The 21623-nt window shown below is 40.4% G+C and overlaps 2 protein-coding genes across 2 annotated transcripts in view; both read left to right on the top strand.

Annotated features, from left to right (window-relative positions):
- The window catches only part of tfpia (tissue factor pathway inhibitor a), a 28641-nt gene extending 14146 nt beyond the window's left edge, over positions 1–14495 (top strand). Inside the window, exons 3-9 of the mRNA XM_042084495.1 lie at positions 3353–3523; positions 7579–7650; positions 7802–7864; positions 8788–8838; positions 9999–10058; positions 10898–11077; positions 14164–14495. Of these exons, the coding sequence (XP_041940429.1) occupies positions 3353–3523; positions 7579–7650; positions 7802–7864; positions 8788–8838; positions 9999–10058; positions 10898–11077; positions 14164–14231 (665 nt within the window). The 3' untranslated portion in view covers positions 14232–14495. The remainder of the gene's footprint in view (positions 1–3352; positions 3524–7578; positions 7651–7801; positions 7865–8787; positions 8839–9998; positions 10059–10897; positions 11078–14163) is intronic.
- Positions 14496–21141: 6646 nt separating this feature from the next.
- The window catches only part of calcrla (calcitonin receptor-like a), a 23117-nt gene continuing 22635 nt past the window's right edge, over positions 21142–21623 (top strand). The window contains exon 1 of the mRNA XM_042084472.1: positions 21142–21304. The gene's annotated coding sequence lies outside the window, so the exon portion shown is untranslated. The remainder of the gene's footprint in view (positions 21305–21623) is intronic.

Below are 21623 nucleotides of genomic sequence, written 5' to 3'. Positions count from 1 at the left end.
ATGTATTGGGCCGGGTCACCAAGAAACCACTATCAAAATACAATCCCCTCACTCACCTGACAGTAGAAAAGGTCCTTAGCTGTAAAGAAGACACTTTTCTGAATTATTCATTGAGAGAAAAAAATCTCTTCATGAAAATCAACACTGACCACTCAGAGCAAGGGTAGTGTTATTTATGGTCTCTTTTTTTGGTTGAAGAGCTGTATTTGTGAATTTGAGTGTGTTTGCATGATCTTTGACCAGCAGTTAAACAGAATGTTTAATAAGGAAAACTTACTGATATAAAAAAACTGAGATCAAAGCCTGCCTTCTTTGCTTTCATTGCGGCCATTACAGAAAGAATTTATTTGGTGGCCAAACGTGTATGTTCCTTTAAATGTAAATGAAGTGGCTTAGTATGCAAGTATGCAAGATCTCGAAGCACTTGAGTTCACTTCAAGTTCACTATGTTACATTTCACAGCACTGAGAGTGCTGCCAGACACAGTCAAGCACACTTATGAGACACTAGTGACTCCCATGATTAGTCCGTGGAGGGGACGTCCCTCAAATTGCGCCTCCTATAAATCTCATGTCAGTAGTGCACCAGCACTGGATTATGCCCCATTTCAGATGGGATTAGAAGTGTCACCTAAAATGATTGATAGCCACTTAACTGGAATATTTTAATTAGCAACGGCCATAAATAAATTCTGCATCATGGAGTAAAAAGGTGGCAGGATATTAAGTGATTTTTATCTATGAAGCTCTGGATCTGAGCCAGTCACTTTATCAGCGGGATATGTCCTATAGATTGGGCGGAAAAATCAATCACTTCAACCTGAGGGTGGCGCATAGCCAAGGTAATTGTTCTGGGGCCGTCAGTGTCGCCCCTTATTGCAGACCTTTGCAATAAACACAAATGAGTAGTCGAGAAGTTAAGGGGGTTTGTATGCACAATGTCATACTCTGATGCAGTTCATATTCAGTCTGATCTCTTCTATAGTGATGTAAATATCACTTGTCAGCTCATTAATAAAATCAGATGGCAAGAATTTAAAGAAGCACTATGCAACAATTTTAGCAAAAATTACCTTAATTATGCAGGTTGAGAGTCGTTCTGATGGTTCTACAACACTTTCTGGGTCGTTTGGTGGGTGCTTCGTCTCCCCCTATCGCTTATCTGCGACTTTCTGGACCCGGTCCGGGTAAGTCCGGATGTGACTAAGTATCACGCCTCGAAAATGTAGTCAGATTGTAGTTTCAAAGAAGACTGCAAAACAGACGCCGACTTGGTTTTGTTGCTGTTGAAATTGTAAGTAGCCTACCCTTGTTGAACTTTGTCTTTGTAATGTGGTTTGATAGTCTCTTGAACAATGTGTTTGCTCGACCGTTTTATTGTGAGCCCTGCATATGTGTTTAGCTTGGTTTCTTGATGGCTAGCTCACTAGCTAGTGGGGTTTAGCATCAGTGGCGCAAAAAGTGGGTATGCCATGGAGGTATTATGGGGTATGCGCTATATGCGGCGCATAGGGGCGCAGCTCCATGGGGGCGCCAAAGCGATGGTAAAAAAATAATAATAATATATTTGGTATTTTCTATATGTAGCTACTGCTGTCCGTTTCTAAATCATTTCAACATTTTCTCAATGTTCTATAACATTTTAGAGGACTAACAGGCTAGAGTAGGCGCCCTATCTCATAAGATTCCATCATAGAATTTTGACATAGAAGAGGGAGTGGCCGCGCCGTGAACGCTAGACGAGCAGATAGGCCTACGAGTAGTGAGTTGCCGTCTATAGAAAAAGATGGATACAGCAAAAAAAGCTGTTGACGACTAAAAATAGAAAAAGAAAGAGGGAAAAGGAGATGGCATGTCAAGGAATGCAACAGCAGTTAAATAAATGGACGGTGAAAGGCAACAGTATGATTTAAAGTGATGACGTCTGTACTTGGAGGCTTGCAAATATGAATGTTAACAGACTAACTAGCGTTTGTTAAGCATAATGCCGATTGAAACATAGCCTATTCCATTCAGATAGCTAGGTGGCTACCATGCTCATACTGCACTTTTAATGGCCAACTGCAAACAGAAATGTCATGCTAGCAGCAACTCATTACATGTTTACATATCCTGTTTATGTCTTCTCAACAATGAAGGCTCCTTGTAATAACTTAATATTGTGTTGTCAATGTGGTGCAAACAAACAAGGCTAGAGTGCCTATCAGCCTTGGCAAAAGGACGTTATGAGAACCGTTTAGACTCTCTTAAAGTGGCAATGCACCATTTATCAATACTTATCAATAACATCAAGTTAAACATCAAATTGGCAGCATTTCTTTAAAAACATATTCAATAGACACTAATGCACAGTAATAGTGTAAATTATTGGCCTTTTGTTTTGCTTTAGTTGTTTGTGTTTTCTTTTTTTTTTTGGGGGGGGGGGGGGGGGGGGGGGCGCCAATATTGTTGTTGCATACCCCTCAAAAATGGGTAGCTGCGCTGTTTAGAATAGCAGTCACTTGCTACCGAAGCTGCAGGGGGAGCTGTGTAGTGAAAAATGCAAGCCCAAATCCGGCAAAAACCCAGAAACAGCGAAGGAATAACCAGACCTGCACAGTGCTTCTTTAAATGGGCACACAACTACATCATCAGCTACTTCATCTACATCAATAAAATCAGGTGGCAAGAATTTAAATTAGCACACAACTACATCATGAGCTGATTGTTACTTTGCTTTGATGCTTATAATGATATTAGATTCTCTATCATTCTCTAATAATGATATTAGATTCTCTATCATTCTCTAATAATGACATTACAATGTTTCCCACAGAATTGAATTCCATGTGTTCCAGGTGGTTGGTTTGCAGAATTAACTTGAATACAACCGTTTTTAACAACAACACAGCATAGCGTGGTTATGATGCTAACCAGATTTAAGCACAATTTAGTACAACCTGGAAATTCATTGTGTAGTGGTCAATGTTGATATTGTGGTGGGCCGCCACAAATAAGTTAATGTATGGGAAACACTGCATTAGATTCTCTATCAGTCTCTAATAAGCAGCCTAGTACAGGTGTGCTTTAACCCTACTCATACAGTAGTTGGGTTTATCCTGGAGTTTGTGCCGCTATTTAGATTCTATATCAGTGTTCCTCACCATGCTTAAACTTAAACATGAACATAATAGTGTGTTTAACTTGTGTTTGATCTTTACTAGTTGCTTAATCAATGTCTTTAAATGCCATCGTCATAACCTCAAATCCCAGGGAGACCAGACTGTCTTGAATAGTAAACTCAAACCAATGTTATTTGACCCCATTGCACTTCAGTTCACTCGAGGGTAACCATGTTTCATGTTCTCTTGTAGAGGAGAAGAACCCCTGCCACCTCACAGACGAGCCGGGGCCTTGCCGAGGCCTGGTCCCCCGCTACTTCTACGAGCGGCAAAGCCAGAAGTGCAAGCGCTTCTTCTACGGGGGCTGCTTCGGGAATGCCAACAACTTCAAGACCATGAAAGAGTGCGAGGCGAAATGTCAGCGTATGTACGTCACGGCATTGTGCCTGCTCAGCCAGCAGAAACACGGTCTCATCATTCACATTCTGCGCCACATAGCTGCTCTCAGGCCCCCGGTTGCCCTCCGAGCACACTATTGAAATCTGTGTAAATACTGCGGGAAAGGATTTCTGAGCAGGTCTATTTCTGAAAGGCCTTTTTCCTCTAAAGTGGGCATTTTAGCTGGCGAGTGTGAGCCTGTGTGCAAGGGACAATGCTAGTGGGGAGACCGTGTAACTTCAGATTTAAGTGCATATATTTAACATCCTTTTTTTTTTTTAAATAAATGGATGTTAACTGCTGGCTAAATAGGCTACATGTACACTCCCATATCACCACTGTTGGCAGAGGTATATTGGACAGCTGATGTTTTTCAGGAACATCATTTGTGTGTAAAGTGGTAATTTGTTATACTGGATACTGGTCTTGAGTTGAGTGAAAACATCTAGCCCTTTTAATAAGATTCTGTAGAAGTGTTTTACAAATATGACAGGAGGTTACACACAAATTAAGTTTCTTATGTAACAAATAATGCAGCACAAAGGCTTTGACCTCCATCAGATCAATTTTGCTGTCACAGATATTGAACTAGGTCGACATGGCAGACATGATTAGTAAACACATTTACAGTTTTAAAAGAAGCAGTACTTAAAGCGATGGTTCGGAGTAATTTCACTCTAGTAGCAGGTAGTAGCATCCATCAGGCAAGTCTTATTTAAATAAACTCCAATGCCTCGTTTTATGAGTAAAGAACATAATGTAGAAGTTTCGTACCATTCAGGGCATTATTAGTGGGGTAATCTACGAGATAAAAGTTGGTTCCATTACGCCTGTAGAAAGTCATTAGTTTCCAGGTCGACCTTGGAAAACAGGTTCTGGGAGGGTGTTTGGCTCGGGGTCATGGTGCAAAGGACCAGGAGTGAAATTACTCCGAACCACTTTAAGGCACACAGTGGTACTTTTTTCCCTTTCCATTGGTGATAACATGCCATAACATTGCAAGTCTACAATTACAAGACAACAATTCAATTCAGTTTCATAGCGCCGTTAAGTTTGAATAGGAATCAAAACACTTTGCAGAGCCCAATTTGAGCTTGATCCCCTAAAGCAGGGGTGGGCAAACTTTTTGGCTCAAGGGCCACATTTTATAGCCTATAATTTAGTATGAAAAGTATTTGTTTTAAAATACTGCTAATTTGTTTTAAAAATACTGCTAATTTTATGCTGTTTAACAAATGTATAAATTGTGCACTGTCGCTTTAAGGCAGTCGCTTTAATTCACGTTTATTTCTCAATGATCTTCTGCCTGCTCCGCTATGGCTAGTGCTGTACCTACGGCTGGGCCCTCTCACAGTTTTTAAATGGTCAGTAGTGGGAACTACTGTTGCCTTCATGATTTCCTTTTAAAACTTTCTTATAAGAAGGAGATATCAACTAGAAAAGCATTTCCTGAAGGAAATACAGTGCATGAAAATGCAAAAAAATATTATGTAAAATATCATACAGAGTAAAAACAATTAATGCAGATATAGTTGCAATAGTGTTGCTAGGGTACATATGTTGGTTGTTATGCCAAATTAAGTGGTTGCTATGCTGGTTGCTTAGGTAATCATGTTGGTTGCTATGGTGGTTGCTAGGTTGAAGTTGAGGTGGTTGCTAGGCAGTTGCTAGGGTATTTGACATGGTTGCTAGGCTGTTGCTAGGGTACTTCAGGTGGTTCCTAGGCTGTTGCTAGGGTAGTAATGTGGTTGTTATGCTGGTTGCTAGGTTAAACTCATTGGTTGCTATATTGGTTGCTAGGTTGTAACTGTGGAAGTGGTTGCTAGGCTGTTGCTAGGGTGTTTGACATGGTTGCTAGGGTACATGAGGTGGTTGCTAGGTTGTTGCTAGGTTAGTTGTGGTGGTTACTATGCTGGTTGCTAGGTTAAACTTATTGGTTGCTATGTTGGTTGCTAGGTTGTAACTGTGGCAGTTAAATAGGTGGATAGTTTAAATGGTTAAATTATTTGCTAGGTAGATGAGTTTTAATATAGTTGGAATGACTGAACTAGGTAGACGAGGTTTAATATAGTTGGAATGACTGAACAGTTAAATAGGTGGATGGTTTAAAAGGTTAAATTATTTGCTAGGTAGATGATGTTTAATATAGTTGGAATGACTGAACTAGGTAGACGAGGTTTAATATAGTTGGAATGACTGAACAGTTAAATAGGTGGATGGTTTAAAAGGTTAAATTATTTGCTAGGTAGATGATGTTTAATATAGTTGGAATGACTGAACTAGGTAGATGAGGTTTAATATAGTTGGAATGACTGAACAGTTAAATAAGTGGATAGTTTAAAAGGTTTAATTATTTGCTAGGTAGATGAGGTTTAATATAGTTGGAATGACTGGACAGTTAAATAGGTGGATAGTTTAAATGGTTAAATTATTTACTAGGTAGATGATGTTTAATGTAGTTGGAATGACTGAACTAGGTAGATGAGGTTTAATATAGTTGGAATGACTGAACAGTTAAATAGGTGGATAGTTTAAAAGGTTAAATTATTTGCTAGGCAGATGAGGTTTAATATAGTTGGATTGACTGAACTAGGTAGGTTTAATATAGTAGGAATGACTGAACAGTTAAATAGGTGGATAGTTTAAATGGTTAAATTATGTTGTGGACAGTGTGGACTAATTGCTTAAGTGCTCTATTATGATGTCATCACCATGTTAAGTCTATGGGGAAATTTTTAATAGTTTTTAATTAATAGTTTAAAAAGTATAAAAGTTACAAAGACGAAAAATACAAAGCCCCCATGTCCTAAGTAAGACCTACGTAACATAGTTTGAATGAAGTTTCTACGTTAAACGGTTGAAGCTGCATTAAATGCGTTAGCGGAAGAATAAGAATAAGAAGCCTAGGAAGAACAGTACAGACTGTAATTATCAACAATCACAAGCCAGCTGGAACCTGCGGCTCTCTCTCCCTCTCGTGAGTGCAGACGCGTTCCCAATTAAATGGATTGCATAATGTTCACGTTAGATCTGCTGCAAAGGAGATAACTAAGAGTTAACTTAGTTTAACATAATGTTATCTCTATTTAACATGATGTTTTGACATTGACATTGTAAACGTTATCTAAGGAGAGTGAAAAGCAGTTTGCAGTAAAACTAACCAACGTCGTCTCTATCGCAGGAAAAAAATAACGAGCAGCCTGATAACTAAATGAAATGCTCGGCGGGCCGGATGAAAGTGCTTGGCGGGCCGGATTGGGCCCGTGGGCCGCAGTTTGCCCACCCCTGCCCTAAAGCAAGCACTAAGCACTTCAGTTAATACACATCAGGATTAGCATATTAGCATACATGCAACATAAATGATACATGATAAGCTACAAACACAAATAGGAAATGGTTTATAATTGGGAAAATAGACTCCCGCTAGTCAAAGCATTATACAATATTTTGTTATGGAAATAGTCTTACTCTTTGGCCAGCATGTTAACGCATCCATACTGTGCACTTTGCAGAGGACACACCATTGTCTTTGATGTCCTTATTATGTAGCTATTTTCCCTCATTCTTCACCCAGTAGAAGTAGGCTACTCACCATCCATGAAAGATCATAATAATCTTTAGCACAGATGTAGCCAACAGTATTACAGCCTCCACCAGTGTGAGCGATACATAGCCTATCTCATATCCCTCTGAAATTCAGCCTACGTAGCTTGAGGGAATATAGGTACTTTTTAGCAGATACCCCAATGACAGGCAGTCTTGGCCCAGCATGAGAGAAGAGGGGTGGGAAAAAAATCATATTTGTAAATTTGCCTCCCCAGTATATCACATTGCATCAGAATGGCAGCAGCCAGCATAATAGCCCCGAGCTGTCTTCAAGTGATGCCAAGCTGCTGTCACCCTCCGCTTCCTGAACCACTCAGACTATGGGCTGTTAGCACGGTGGCTAATCGTCTCCAGGGTGTTACCGCTCTAATGGTCCTCACCTCAGTAAACATGCCCTGAAACGAATGGCCTTTCTTTCCTCGTTCTCTCTGCAGAAAGAGTCATTCAGACTGTCACAGATGGTCCAAAGCCCACCAAACGCAGCCAGGAGATTCCCATACCAGCCGGTAAGATGATGTGTCTTGTATTACTGTGCTTTACACCCTTGGAAGGGAAAATGCATTCTCATATATTTCCAATATAATGTTACTACTTTAATTTGTTTCTGGCATGGGTGAAGTTCATTTCATTTCAAGTTGGCAATAAACTCTCTTTTAGATGTTGTCACACAGCCTCCTCTGGAAGAGGTGCACACAAAGGCACCCAAGTTGAAAGCTGTGGGTAAGTCTCAATCGGCATTGTACCTGTTCAAGCCTGTCTTAGACAATTATTGTGCCTATTTTTTAACTGACACTCACTGACAGTGTATTTGTCTGTTCATTGAGTTCACTGAATGATACTAAGCAGGGCATATCCCTGCATGTAGGCAAAAGCTGCCCACCATGGGCTTGGCAGTTTTGAGAGCTCTTGGTGATGAAGGAAATGGGAGGCGAAGTTGACGAATGATCCAGAGGCACATATTGGAATCTCAGTCATTCATTGCTCTGCACGAATTCAGTGTGAGCAGCATAAAAACACTGATGCCTATTGTAGGTTTTCTCAAGTCTTTGTGGTACAGAGATCTTGTTTCACAGTAACTGTTAAGTCTGAAACACTAATTATAATGTGTTACAGTAGAAGGGTTGGTTGCACTTTACTTGACAGTATCGACATAAGAGTGACATGAACAAGTCATAAATGATTATGACATAACGCTTCTGTCATTAAGTGTCATTCGATTAGGGTTAGGATTAGGGTAAGGTTTAGTGTTAGGGTTAGAGTTAGGGTTAGAGGTTAGGATTAGGGTTAGGGTTAGGTTTTGGGTTAGGGTTCATGTGTCATGACAGTGTCATGTGTTCATGACAGTGTCATGTCACTCTTATGGCAATACTGTCAAGTAAAGGGTTACTGAAGGGTTTACTGTATTTGCATAACCTAATACTTAAATCCAACTGTTATATTAAAAACAACATATCAGAGCGCTATAACTTTTTTTATTACTTTAAGTGTTATAATGGACATTGTTGTTCACTGTAATAAGTGTTTCTATAACATGTAGCCATGTTTGTTAATGTAAGCATTGTGCATTGAGTCTCTGATGGAGGTGTTGCAGTCAGAGCTCTGATTTCTAACACTTTTAATAATCTTTTCACATGTTGTTGCAGAAGCTCATATGGCTAATGTTCATAACGAGTCGCACAAGCTGGAACCTGTAGGTAAGTCTCTCTCTGTCTCTCAGCATTAACCCTGTTGAGACAAGGCCTTGGGTTTCATATTCTTAGCCAGCCTTACAATGAGAGTCACAGTGTGACTTTCCCAAACAGTGATTTCTCAGAATGTGTTTCATTCAGTGCTCACTGAGTTATGAGAGATACACTGAGTTACCCTGAGTCCCTACATAAAATGCCCCAGCTCATTCCATACTGGGGTGTCGCCTGGTTTCATTGAGTTATGCTTTAAACAGAGCAAGCACCTGCACACAAGGAAGTGTGGGTCTACTGTGATCTACTGTGAGCTTGCCAGTTTTTAGAGCCAAAGGAAATGGGTTGTGAAGGTGACAAATGATACAGAGGCACGTATTAGAATCTCCACAAATCATTGCTCAACAGGATTTCAGGGTAGAAGGGAAAGAACAGCAGAGGGTTGCGCTTGTGCTAATGTATGTTTTGTGCTAGCCAGTGTGCTAACACATAGGCTTTGTGGCAATGTATCCTTGGCTGCGTTTCCTGAAGCCTTCTTAACTCTACGTCATTGTTAAGTTATATTTTAAGCTGTGTCTTGACGTTTTGAGGTGTTTCTATAAACGTTACTGAAGTATACATTCTGTAGGAGAAACTTTTGTTAGGTTGATCTGGACCACTCTCCAAATGTCTAAATGGCTGAATATGTGCATTGAATAGAAATGGAAATCTATGAGTAACTGTACCTTGCAGACATTACATATTGAAATCGTATTTCTTGTTGATGTTCTTTTTAATGATGATCCCTGTGTTGTAGCCATCATACTCATCTCATGCAAACACCTCTTAAGGTGTATAGGAAGATGGGTTCAACCAGAAAATCATTTTCATTACCATAACATCAAGTACATTGTGAAATAATAATAACAGTAATCTCTGTACTTCTATAATACACCTAACCCTTAAAGTCATAGAATTACCACCGCAAGTACTGGTGTGCTGTTACTCTTTGTTAGGTAATGTACTACAAGGCATCCTTGTACCTGATCCTGTACTTAAGAGTAGAATTACACTGTAACAAGTGCACAAGTCAGCTGAAGTACTTGCATTTTCCCTAATGAAAGCGGAATGCCTTTGACAGTGCTGCTGAGTAGTAGGTCTGTGTGCCGACTCTAATCACCTGTAATCTTTATCAGATGTGGCCCCAGCGGCCCCGGTGGAAGACATGCACGTCCTGCAGATCCAGGAGGCAGCAGGTACTGTAAGGCAAAGCCAGGCAGGTTTATTTGTATGGCACATTTCATACATAAGGCGATCAATGTGCTTTACATTATCAACCGAAAACAGAGAATAGCAGATAGCAATAAATAAAAGCATAAGGCACAAATAAAATATTAAAAAGGAAAAAATATGTAAAATACGTTACCAGACATAAAATACAACATAGAAGGCCATAAAATAAATTTAAAAATTCCCTCTTCTCAGCCTGTAGTGGTCTCACACCTGTAGAGGCTTAGCTGTCATCGGATATTCTCACTGTACTTCATTATTCAGCGACAGCCCCTCTTCTGGGTTTTTCTGTCCCAATCTAATGAGGTGAGACAGAGTGCTCACTCAGCTTGCCAAATGGCCCGCGCGTTTGGAGGTCAAGAGGTCGCGGTGCCACCATAATTTCTCCTTTTCCCCACACTCATTTGACAGTGATGCACAGCCCTGAGAGTGACTGTCAGCAGCAGGCATATCAGGCTTAACTGCTGCAGAGATTGTATCGCCTCAGCAGAGTCAGAGCAGAGTGTGTGTGTGTGTGTGTGAGAGAGAGAGACAGAGAGAGAGAGATAGAGGGAGAGAGAAACAGCTCGACAGTGAGAAAAAGAATGAAACAGTATTATGTAAATTATATATATATTTATATATATATATATATATATACTGTTTCTGACAGTATTACATTGTTAGTGATCTTGTAACCTCATAATTTGTGTGTATGAGGGTAGATAACCTCCTCAGACATTCTTGTATTCATGAAACACAGCTGCCACCTTGTGGACATTACTGCATAGTAAATGACATTGATTGTTGTTGTTGTGGATTCCAGCGCTCAACATCCCCCATTTTTGCCTGAGTCCCATTGACCGCGGCACCTGCGATGGCACTGAGAGAAGGTATACTTACAACCCTAAGAGGAAGAAGTGCCAGCTGTTCCGTTACAGCGGCTGCGGAGGAAACAAGAACAACTTTGTACACAAACGTCACTGCATGAAGATGTGCATGAAAGGTAATAGAAAAGACATTTGACATGCCTCAGGGCAGCTATGACAGCCTTATCAACGACAAGAGCAGAGAGTTTTGACAACTGATTATGAGGAGATATTGGGCCCTAATTTCATTGATGGACAATGGCCAGAGTCAGGCAATGAGCAGAGTCTTGTGTATAATCTGAAGCTATTGTGTTTTGCGTAAGGGAACATAGTGCTACGCTGACCTACTCATATTTTCACTTAGGAACTTGCTTGTAGTATTGACTTAACAAAATGGACTTGCCGAGTATTTGAATTAGCTGCAGTGCATTTTTACTCTTTGCCCATCAATGAAATTAGGGCCCACTGTTTCTGGATTTTGTCCTTTTTTGGATATGGGTGTACAGACTATTTTTGATAATTACATTATTGAACCTAAAAAATATCTTTGATTTTGCACAATCACAGATTTACATTTCTTTATTAATTGTATACTGTTATAACTGTATGTGACAAATACATATCTTGAATCTTGAATCAAAATGTGCTGATAGGGTCAATAGAGTTTCTTGAAGCTCACAAACTGATGCAATGCAATTTATATTAAAGGTTGTATCAGCGATTTCAGGCCCAAAAAAGGCTCAAACATAAACGATCACATTTATCTAATCTTTCCTAACGATCCGCTAGCTGCCTGCCCCATAAGCAGGTCGTCAAAAAAACGCGTCTCTGTAGGCAGCCTACGCTCCGAGATCTGTACACAAAAACAATTGCTATCAACAAGGGTTGGCAACCACTCAAAGGCAAATTAAAGTGTGTCAACCAATAACCGTCGAGATGCGCGTTTAGGAGAGTTTTAATTGCACGGGAGGGAGGGGGAGGGAGTAGCGAGCTAGCTCTCTGTTTTGTTTGAACATCAACAGAAGTGACGTATCCCCGCTATCGCTGATACAACTTTTAAGAGGACATGTTTGTCAAGACTATTATAATATATACTTTATCAGTATATATGATCAGTGGCATCATCCAAGACCATCTCAACCGGGGGCGCGTTTTGGGAAACACACCCCAGTTCAGCCACAGGAGGGCATCCTAGATTACAGTTTTTCTCCATTGGTTTGCCTCATTTCTTGAAACAGAAATTACATTCTCAAAACACTAAGATCATTTGGCAAAACAGTCTTACAGTTCAGCACAACACCATAGCTCACTTGCAAAAGCTCATATGTGTTACAGTTGTCTGTCTTGTATGTCTTGGTGTCACGGGTACGCTGGCGACTACGCCGCTCCGTCCGGCATCTTTTGCGTTTGTTATTTCTTAATTGTAGTTCTATGTCTTGGTGTCACGGGTAGGCTGGCGACTACGCCGCTCCATCCGCTATTGTCTTTGTTAGTGTACTGTATGTGTCAATGACAATGTCTTATATGTGGAGCGCTTTGGGTTGCACTCTGTGCATGTTAAATGCGCTATACAAATACAACTGACTTGATTTGACTTACAGTAGAAGGGTTGGTTACACTTTACTTGACAGTATCGACATAAGAGTGATTAACACTGTCATGCTTCAAAACTAAATTCCTTTCCCATATAAAGAGTCAGTGCCACGAAATTGCAAAGATCCTTCTCAATTGCTTTGGCTCATTTCTTGAAACAGACCGGACGTTTTCAACACTCTTGGTGCTTTTGCCAAAATAACCTGGATGGCTCAGCACAACACCATGGTTCACCTGCAAAAGCTCATATCTCTCCAAAAACAGTTCACTCATGTGTCAAAACTACATTTCTTTTTCATATAAATAGACAGTGCCCCCAAAATGTATCGTCCATTTGGCATTGTGTAAGCACTGCAAGTCAAAATGTTTAGATGTTTTGTCGGCAGAGGACCACTGAAATATCCCTCATGTCCACCTCTCAGTCTTAGCCCAGTCCTTCATTGACAATGGTTCCCATACTCGTTTTTTGTCTAGCTAACAGAATATAATTGTGTATAAAACGGAAAAAGAACAAAAAATAGGATTTTACGGTAAGAGTAGAGAAATGAGAAACTGCTTTGTTGATGTGCACAAGTGACACAATGATGTGAAGATTGAACAGGTAGTTTTGAGAATTTCAATTCTGATCTGAGAAATGTACCAAAGCGACTGAGAAAAAGTGTAAAAAGAAAATGTAGTGCAATATAAACACATAAGCAAAAAACAAGGAAAATGATATGTAGCCTACAGTGCTGTAAAAAAAGAAGAAAAAAATATATGGTTTTATATTCTGGGTATATATTTAATATATATTCATGGTATTTTGTTCTTGACTAATACAATGAAATGATGCTGACATGTTTTGGAGAGAACAACCATTAGACTGAGAATCAACAATGAGTTTAGAAGGTCTATTCACTTGGAAATTGTGCTATATGGATGCTACCTGTACTTAATCATTTGCAAAGATATACTGAGATATTGAGACATGTACTAAGACATTTACAATTTGATGAAATGAATGAAAATTAAATTCTGTTGTGAACAATTGCTAAGTAGAGGTTTGTCCGTGTTATTTTGAGAATGTAATTTCTGTTTCAAGAAATGAGCCAAACCAATGGAGAAAGACTGTAATTGAAATTAAATGGAAGTCAGTGCCAAAATAAAACAACAGCTTGCAAACTGAATTTATCATAATGGTATTAGCAGGCATTTAGATAGTATCAGCTTGGATTCAAAAGAGGGTCGTGTCAGTGTTAGGGGCACTCCATATTAGTGTCATAGCTGGGGCACTCTATATTTACAGTACTGTTATAGTGCCTGTTGTTTGCCATTTATTTTTGGATACACTGGGCAAAAATTCAACAGTGATGTGCAATTAAGCCCTTTCTGAAGAATAGTTGGACAACAGGACAAAATAATGAAACAAAAAAGGAAAATGCACAACCAGAGGAACAGTGAGTTCTGACGCCCTCTATCACTGTGTGCTTCTTTCTGGCACCCTCTCTGGTGCCCTCTATCACTGTGTGCTTCTTTTGCTGCTCTCACATTCATCTTTTTGAAAGCTCATAACAAAGATCCTTGATTACTAGCTCCGCTTTAACCCTCTCTGCTCATAATAACACTTGCTTTGTTCTTTTTGTCTTCTTAGGGAGCAGTAAATTGGGCGTCATTCGGATCAAGAAGAAGAACTCTCATGTCTTACATCCTGCTGACTGAGCCTGTAGACCGGCCGTATTATGATACAAGACAGCACTACCTTTTAATCCAGAGAAGCTATTTATATCAGTACATTTGAGGTCTTCTGTAGTCACTTCTGACGAAGTCTCCTAATCTTATATCATAGCCTCACATAAATTTGTATAAACAACTTATTTTTCTATTCTTAGTATTTCAATTGTTTTGTGTATACCTCTACTTATTATGCACTAAATGGTCTGTATTTGATACATTTGAATTATATTAAAGTTTTTTTTCTCAAAATACCACAACAATTCTCTTTATAATCTCACTGCCTCTCTGTATAGTCAGTATTGGATGTGTTTTTACTTCTGTAAATTACCACAACAACACAATAACAACAAATTACATTTACATTGCACTGTACCCAGGTATCTAGCGTGCTTTACAGTAAAGAGGTGAACCTCACTTCAACAACCACCACAAATGGTCAACCAGCACTCCCCTGGAGCACCTGCAGCACCCACCTGGAGCCAGAATGCTTGCCACACACCTGCAAGCATATATTAACTACATAGTATGTACAATTGGTTGTATGTGAAATGTAAATAGGAAACTGAACAATGTGAGCGGTTCAGCCTGTGCAAGAAAAACAGTGCAAATAGACACAGGAATGGAAGTAGTGGGACAGTGCAATAGAGTGCCATATTTACTCTGGGATGTGGAGTTCAGCAGGGTCACAACCTTTGGGAAGAAGCTATTCCTGAGCCTGCTGGTGCAGGATTGGAGGTGCCCGTAGCGCCTAGATGAGAGGAGAGTAAGAAAGAGTTTGTGGTTAGGGTGCGATGTGTATTGTCACCACCCACTAGAGAGATTTTCTGTCCACTGTAGAGCAGTTAACCTACCAGACTAAGGGGCAGTTGGTGAGAACGTTCTGGGGTCGTTTCTAGAAAGCGTAGTTTGCTAACTTGTGTCGCAACCTTGGTAGTTCGCTCCATTGTTCTTGGATTTGGTATTTCTAGAAAGGGTAGTTCGAACTCAATCGCAAACAAGGACTTAAAGTTTGGTCGTTTGTCTATGGTTTGAACTACTGCCCCTAGGCAGTCGCACTTGTGTCGTTCTTTGGTAGTTTCTGTTGGTGTCCGGAGCGCCTAACCAAAAATCACAACCGCCTAACCAAAAATTACGAAGTGGATGTTTATCTTGTGACTCAATGATTGATCTATCCTGTAGCTTTATTTTGATTAAGAGACTGATTCCCCTACTTGGCTCATTCTTGCTATTTATGTTAATTCGAGTATTGCTTTGCTTTTTGATAAGCTAGTATTATAACCTTCACAGACTCTTAAAATCAGCACAGTGATAAATGGTGTAGTGGCTAAAGCAGGTGACTTGTTGGTTCGATTTTCTTATGATGTGAGATTTGCTTCCCGCTACCAGCAGGTGAACTAGTGTGACACGTAGATTGTTTTTGACTGATGCCTTGTACCTATGGTCTCTCGATGTAGAGTAACTACATAAATATGTATGGTCAAAACATATTGTTGTGTCTCGTAGGCCTAGGCTACTCTTACTCAGAGGTGAAAAGAGATAGAATGCGAACTCCGGCCGAACGCGTAGTGCACTGACGCGCTACCGTTAAACCACAAGACAATTAAAAACATATGCGATACCCAGACATTCGTCCAGGCTATATATTTTTTCCAACATAGATATTTAACACAAATAATGACACATATTGGTTGGCTTCAGTAAAATGTTTTATATACTTGCAATAGGTTTAAGTTTTTGCAGATGACGATGACAATGCCAGCATTAATCACTCGGTTTAAATTAGAAAAATGTCAACATAGGCCGTGGCAGAGAATTTCTAGGGGTGGGGTATTACACGTTGCCACTGTTTCCACCAATGATATGTAGGCCTATCGCTGCATCATCAACAACGTTGTTGGAACTACAGTGTTCGAACGTCGGAGGTAGCGAATTGCGACACAGGTACGATGCTTTCTGGAAATAGGTGTAACAATGTCGTTGTTTGGTCGCAAGTTGCGTCGTACCATGGTGGTTGAGCAACGTCGTTGCTAACTTTTTCTAGAAACGACCAATGTTAGTCCATGAGAATCCTGGGACTCAAGTCAGCTTTCTTAAGGCTCCGCAGAAAGTAAAAGCGCTGACGTGACTTCTTGATGAGGGCGGAAGAGTTGAGGGACCAAGTGAAATCATCAGTGATGTGGACACAGAGGAATCTGAAGCTTGATAGACGCTCCACAACATCTATGTTAATGTAAATGTCAATGTCAATCAGGTTTCTCGGCCAAGTATACCTGTGTATGTATACAAGGAATTTGGTCTCAGAGCAAAGCACACAGAGCACACAATAAACACACAGTGAGGTGACAGTAGATGTAGATGTAGAGGTAGTGTACATGGCCCCTTATACACCACCCAGCCAGGGGGGTATTCCAAGTAGGCTATACGTGGTTTAGTGACAAACCTGGGTAAGTTAACTCAGAGTAAGGGGTGAACCTCCTGATAGAAGAGCTGTATGGCTTCATTCTCCAATGGCTTGTTGTAGGAGGTTTACTACTTACTCGGAGTTAACTTTTCTGGGTTTGTCACTAAACCACGTACTTGGAATACCCCCCAGGTGCTGAACCTCATCACCTGCAGGCCGTCTCGTCTCCTCCTCTGATCAGGAGGACTACCACCGTGGTGTCATCTGCAGATTTGATGGTGGTGTTGGTCAGTCACAGGGGCACAGTGGTAATACGGAGAACAGGGCTCACCATGCAGCCATATCCAGTTTTCTTTGCCAGTGTTCAGGGGGTGGTTTCTAGAAAAGTTATCAACGACGTTGCTCAACCACCATGGTACGACGCAATTTGCGACCAAACAACGACACTGTTACACCTGTTTCCAGAAAGCATCGTACCTGTGTCGCAATTCGCTACCTCCGACGTTCGAACACCATAGTTCCAACCAGGGACGGATTAAACAAATATGGGCCCCTGTGCACAATATCAAAAAAGGCCCCCCCTCCCCCTGACCGCGACGTTTATTTTTCACTAAATGGACCGGACAACAGTTATCATATTTCTGACGGACCGGTAGCAGGGACGTTGATAGTATTTTGTGAGAGCTGGTGCTGATCGTATTACGGGGGGTTCGGGGATGTCTTCCTGGGAAAATTTCGAAATTCTGGCTGTTAAATATACCCTTTTAACGCAGTTTGGAAGGGGCAAACAGAGCAAGCAGGGCCCGTTTTCTGTCTGACTCAGGTGACGTGAACATTGGCTACCTGCATGATAAGGTTTTCACTTCACTGCTGCTTGACACTAACCTGACCCTAGCCAGATGAATTTCGTTCCGCTTAGCTCCGCCTAGCTTCACTCACATCCATCTGGGACCTCTTCCATTGAGAGTGATTTCTGCAACCAATTTTATGGTACAGCCAATCAGGACGCAGGGCGGGAGTTTCATAGATGTGACATAGCGTAGAAGCGACTGTGAGACTGTTATCAGCGTCACGGGTTGGCTTCGATGTGAGTGGTTGAAGTAGCACGTCAATAGATGACGGACAAGTGGCTTATTCAATGATATGCAAGCATTTTTTGATTAGGCCCAGCCTTCTGAAGCAACACTTTAATGGATCGTTTCCAGATGGATGAGTGGAGCTAGGCGGAGCGAAATTCATCTGACTAGGGTCAGGTTAGCTTGACACTACATGCATGGAGACATATTTCACGTTAACAGTGGAGATGTTAGCAAAACTGTAGCGTTTGGTAAATGGAGATGCAGATCATCTCCCTAATTAATTTGTTAGCGCAACAGCCCACATTATGCGCTCACTCCAGCACAGCGAGACGAGTGAAATAAGTGTAGGCCTATCTGTCATCGGCATCGCCATAGGCTATTTGCTACGATGTAAGCTACTGTTAGGCCTACAACAAGTCGCGATTTATTAGGCTATCCAATCGCTATGCTGTTTTCATGAACATTGCAGGAATCCACTTCATTCACCTACCCACGAGTGGTTCAGTGTCAGTTTCACTTTCGCAAACACGCATACACATTGAATGAGCACTCATAGCCTACCACTTCCACCTAATGTTATGCCTCTATATTTTATGAATTAAGTATTTATTGATCAGGAAAACATTTCATTTATTTTTTCTTTCAGTCCGCGGTTCCATAATACCATTCAGTTGTGCCGCAAATTAACAGACAGAAGCACCGGGCATAATCTAGCCTAAATTCATAGCATTTTTTTTTTTTTAATCTGAGGGCCCCCATTGGCTGAGGGCCCCTGTGCACGTGCACACTTGGCACAAGCCATGATCCGTCCCTGGTTCCAACAACGTTGTTGATGATGCAGCGATACATATCATTGGTGGAAACAGTGGCAACGTGTAATACCCCACCCCCTAGAAATGTTCTGTCACGGCCTATGCCGACATGTTTCTAATCTAAACCGAGTGATTAATGCTGGTATTGTCATTGCCATCAGCCAAAACCTAAACCTATTGCAAGCATATCAAATAGTTAACTTAAGCAGACCAATATGAGTCATTATTTGTGTTAAATATCTGTGTTGGAAAAAATATATAGCCTGGACAAATATCTGGGTATCCCATAGGTTATCAATTGTCTCGTGGCTTAACGGCAGCGCGTTGGTGCACTGCGCCCTCGGCCGGAGTTCGCATCCTGTCTCTTCCTTTAATCTCTGAGTAAGAGTAGGCCTACGAGACACAACAATAGGATTTGACCATACATATTTATGTATATAGTTACTCTACATCGAGAGACCATAGGTACAAGACATCAGTCAAAAACAATTTAAACTACGTGTCACACTAGTTCACCTGCAGGTAGCGAGAAGCAAAAGGACAATCTCACATCAGAAGAAAATCGAACCTACAACATTGGGATAATAAGCCATCTGCTTTAGCCACTACACCATTTATCACTACTGTTATAAGGGTCTGGGAAGATTATAATACTAAAAGCAAGGCAATACTTGAATTAACATAAATAGCAAGAATGAGCCAAGTAGGGGAGTCAGTGTCTTAATCAAAATTAAGCTACAGGATAGATCAATCATTGAGTCACGAGATAAACATCCACTTCGCAATTTTTGGTTAGGCGGTTGTGATTTTTGGTTAGGCGCTCCGGACACCAACAGGAACTACCAAGGAACGACACAAGTGCGACTGCCTAGGGGCAGTAGTTCAAACGACCAAACTTTGCGTCCTTGTTTGCGATTGAGAGTTCGAACTACCCTTTCTAGAAACACCAAATCCAAGAACGATGGAGCGAACTACCAAGGTTGCGACGCAAGTTAGCAAACGATGCTTTCTAGAAACGACCCCCAGGATGAGAGTGGTGAGGAAGCAAAAAAACACAAAAATAAATCTGCACTACTGGTTTTGGCTCCAGTCTTTTGGACTATTGGACGCTATTGGATTTGTTGTTTTTGCTGTGTCACACTGTAAACCCGGACAAGTTGGATGAACCCAAAATATTTGAGGAAAATAATTACCTTTGTTTTTTACATTTGTTTATTCAACCAATTTAAGTTTAAAGAAAATCACAAGATTTGATTTTAGTACCAATAAGTAAAGCAGCTAAGTCAAGTAAGCAATTAAGTCAACAAGATCAGTTCAATAAAGTTCCTTGTATGTAAAACTATGGAGCCTCAGAATGGGACAATAGACAGCAGATAGCAGTACACTGAACTGCCATCAGCAAGGAAGACATAGGCGTACAACACAGTTGGGTGATAAAGCCTGAACTGTGAGACATCTACAGGTGTACAGATTAATGCTACTTGACAAATGAATCTGTTTTCCATGAAATAATGCAAAGAGTCTAGTAGGTCTGGTAGTCTAGGTTTTTTTCAACAGACTCCTCTGCACTGGTTACCCTGTGTATCATAGTCCAAGCATTTGCCAATATTTAACTGTATCTTCTGATTGTATACTAATAAAGAGAATGAGAAATAAACACGTTTGAGAAATAAATACATGGTTATCATAACATCTAATGAGTGCCTAAGACATTTGTTCTAATGTCTGCCTACCTATATAAATCTCATCAGTAAGCTAGAGCAGTGGTACGCGTACGCGTGGGGGTACGTGAAGCCACTCCAGTGGGAACGTGAGATTTTAAAATATACATATATTTAAAAAGTAGAATCCATGCAAAATACTTTAAAAAACAATTATTTAATGAATATTTCAGGAAAATATAAGTTCATAAAATTAATTTTATATTTCAGTAGTCCAACCTGTCACATGCCACCCGCCATCACCTGTCAATCACTGTCTGACTGAAACGATGGTTGAAGCGTAGCGGTAATTCTTGTGAAAACACGATGGACAGTGCCCTGTTTTAAGTCTTTTTTTCTCAACTAAAAATGCTTTGCACTGGTTAGGGGGTACTTGATGAAAAAATATTTCACAGGGGGTACATCACTGAAAAAAGGTTGAGGACTGAGCTAGAGCAACAATCTAACTTTGCAGTTCTTAAATAATACTACGAATGCAACGCAAGATGGCAGTGTGGCATCGTTTAATCACTTGCTTGTTTCATATAATTTTGGTAAGCTACTACTTTTATTGTTATTATGTTGATGTTACATTGACCATGACTGACTTTTTTGAATAACATAATGTGTAAAATAAATAATTATGCATTAAGTCATTTAAAACTGGTCAGGTGCATTTCCATAGGCGATAATCAGCCTTAGGGCCAAAGTGAAAATGTTAAATGTGGAAGTCAAATTCCTATCTAACTTGCTTAAATATATGGCATTGACCATTTAAGAAAGTGAAAACTTAGTTTCTAGGAAAGTGGATATTTAGAATGTGGACATTGCTTTGAGGCGGGGATAATCGGTGATGTAACAGGAAGCCACTGTAGCGGGTCTCTTACAACCTGAGAGCAGGCATCGCTTCGCACTGTTCCCACATCTCTCTCCGGACGAGGGACATTGCAATAGGGGTTTGACGTTACCAGCGCCTTTTGAGGAAAGTGACCAATTGTATTTCATAAGACCGAACCGTATATGAACGGATAGCCAACTTCTTCTCTGTTTTGGATTTAACTTGCAGGTAAGAACCAACATTAATGTAGTTGATGTTGCTTTGCTTAAAACGCATTGGCATTGAGGGTAGGCTAGTCTCTTAGAGGAGGCTCGTTTCATGGGGACTCCCTATACTGTGGTCCATAAGATATTTCACGCCATACCAGTAAGAATTGTTGTAGTACTATTACTACTATGTAGTACTATATAACTACGTAGTAGTAGTAGAAATATTAGACTGCTTTAAATAAGAGAATACGAATATGTTAAAGCTGTCCTTCACTTTTCTTGTAGCCTATTCATTTATTAGGTAAAGTTTACACATTCAAATGCCTTGACAGATGCTT

This window comes from Alosa sapidissima, chromosome 2 (genome assembly GCF_018492685.1).
Source record: "Alosa sapidissima isolate fAloSap1 chromosome 2, fAloSap1.pri, whole genome shotgun sequence".
Taxonomy (NCBI): Eukaryota; Metazoa; Chordata; class Actinopteri; order Clupeiformes; family Clupeidae; genus Alosa; species Alosa sapidissima.
This window is presented reverse-complemented; position numbering and strand designations above follow the sequence as displayed.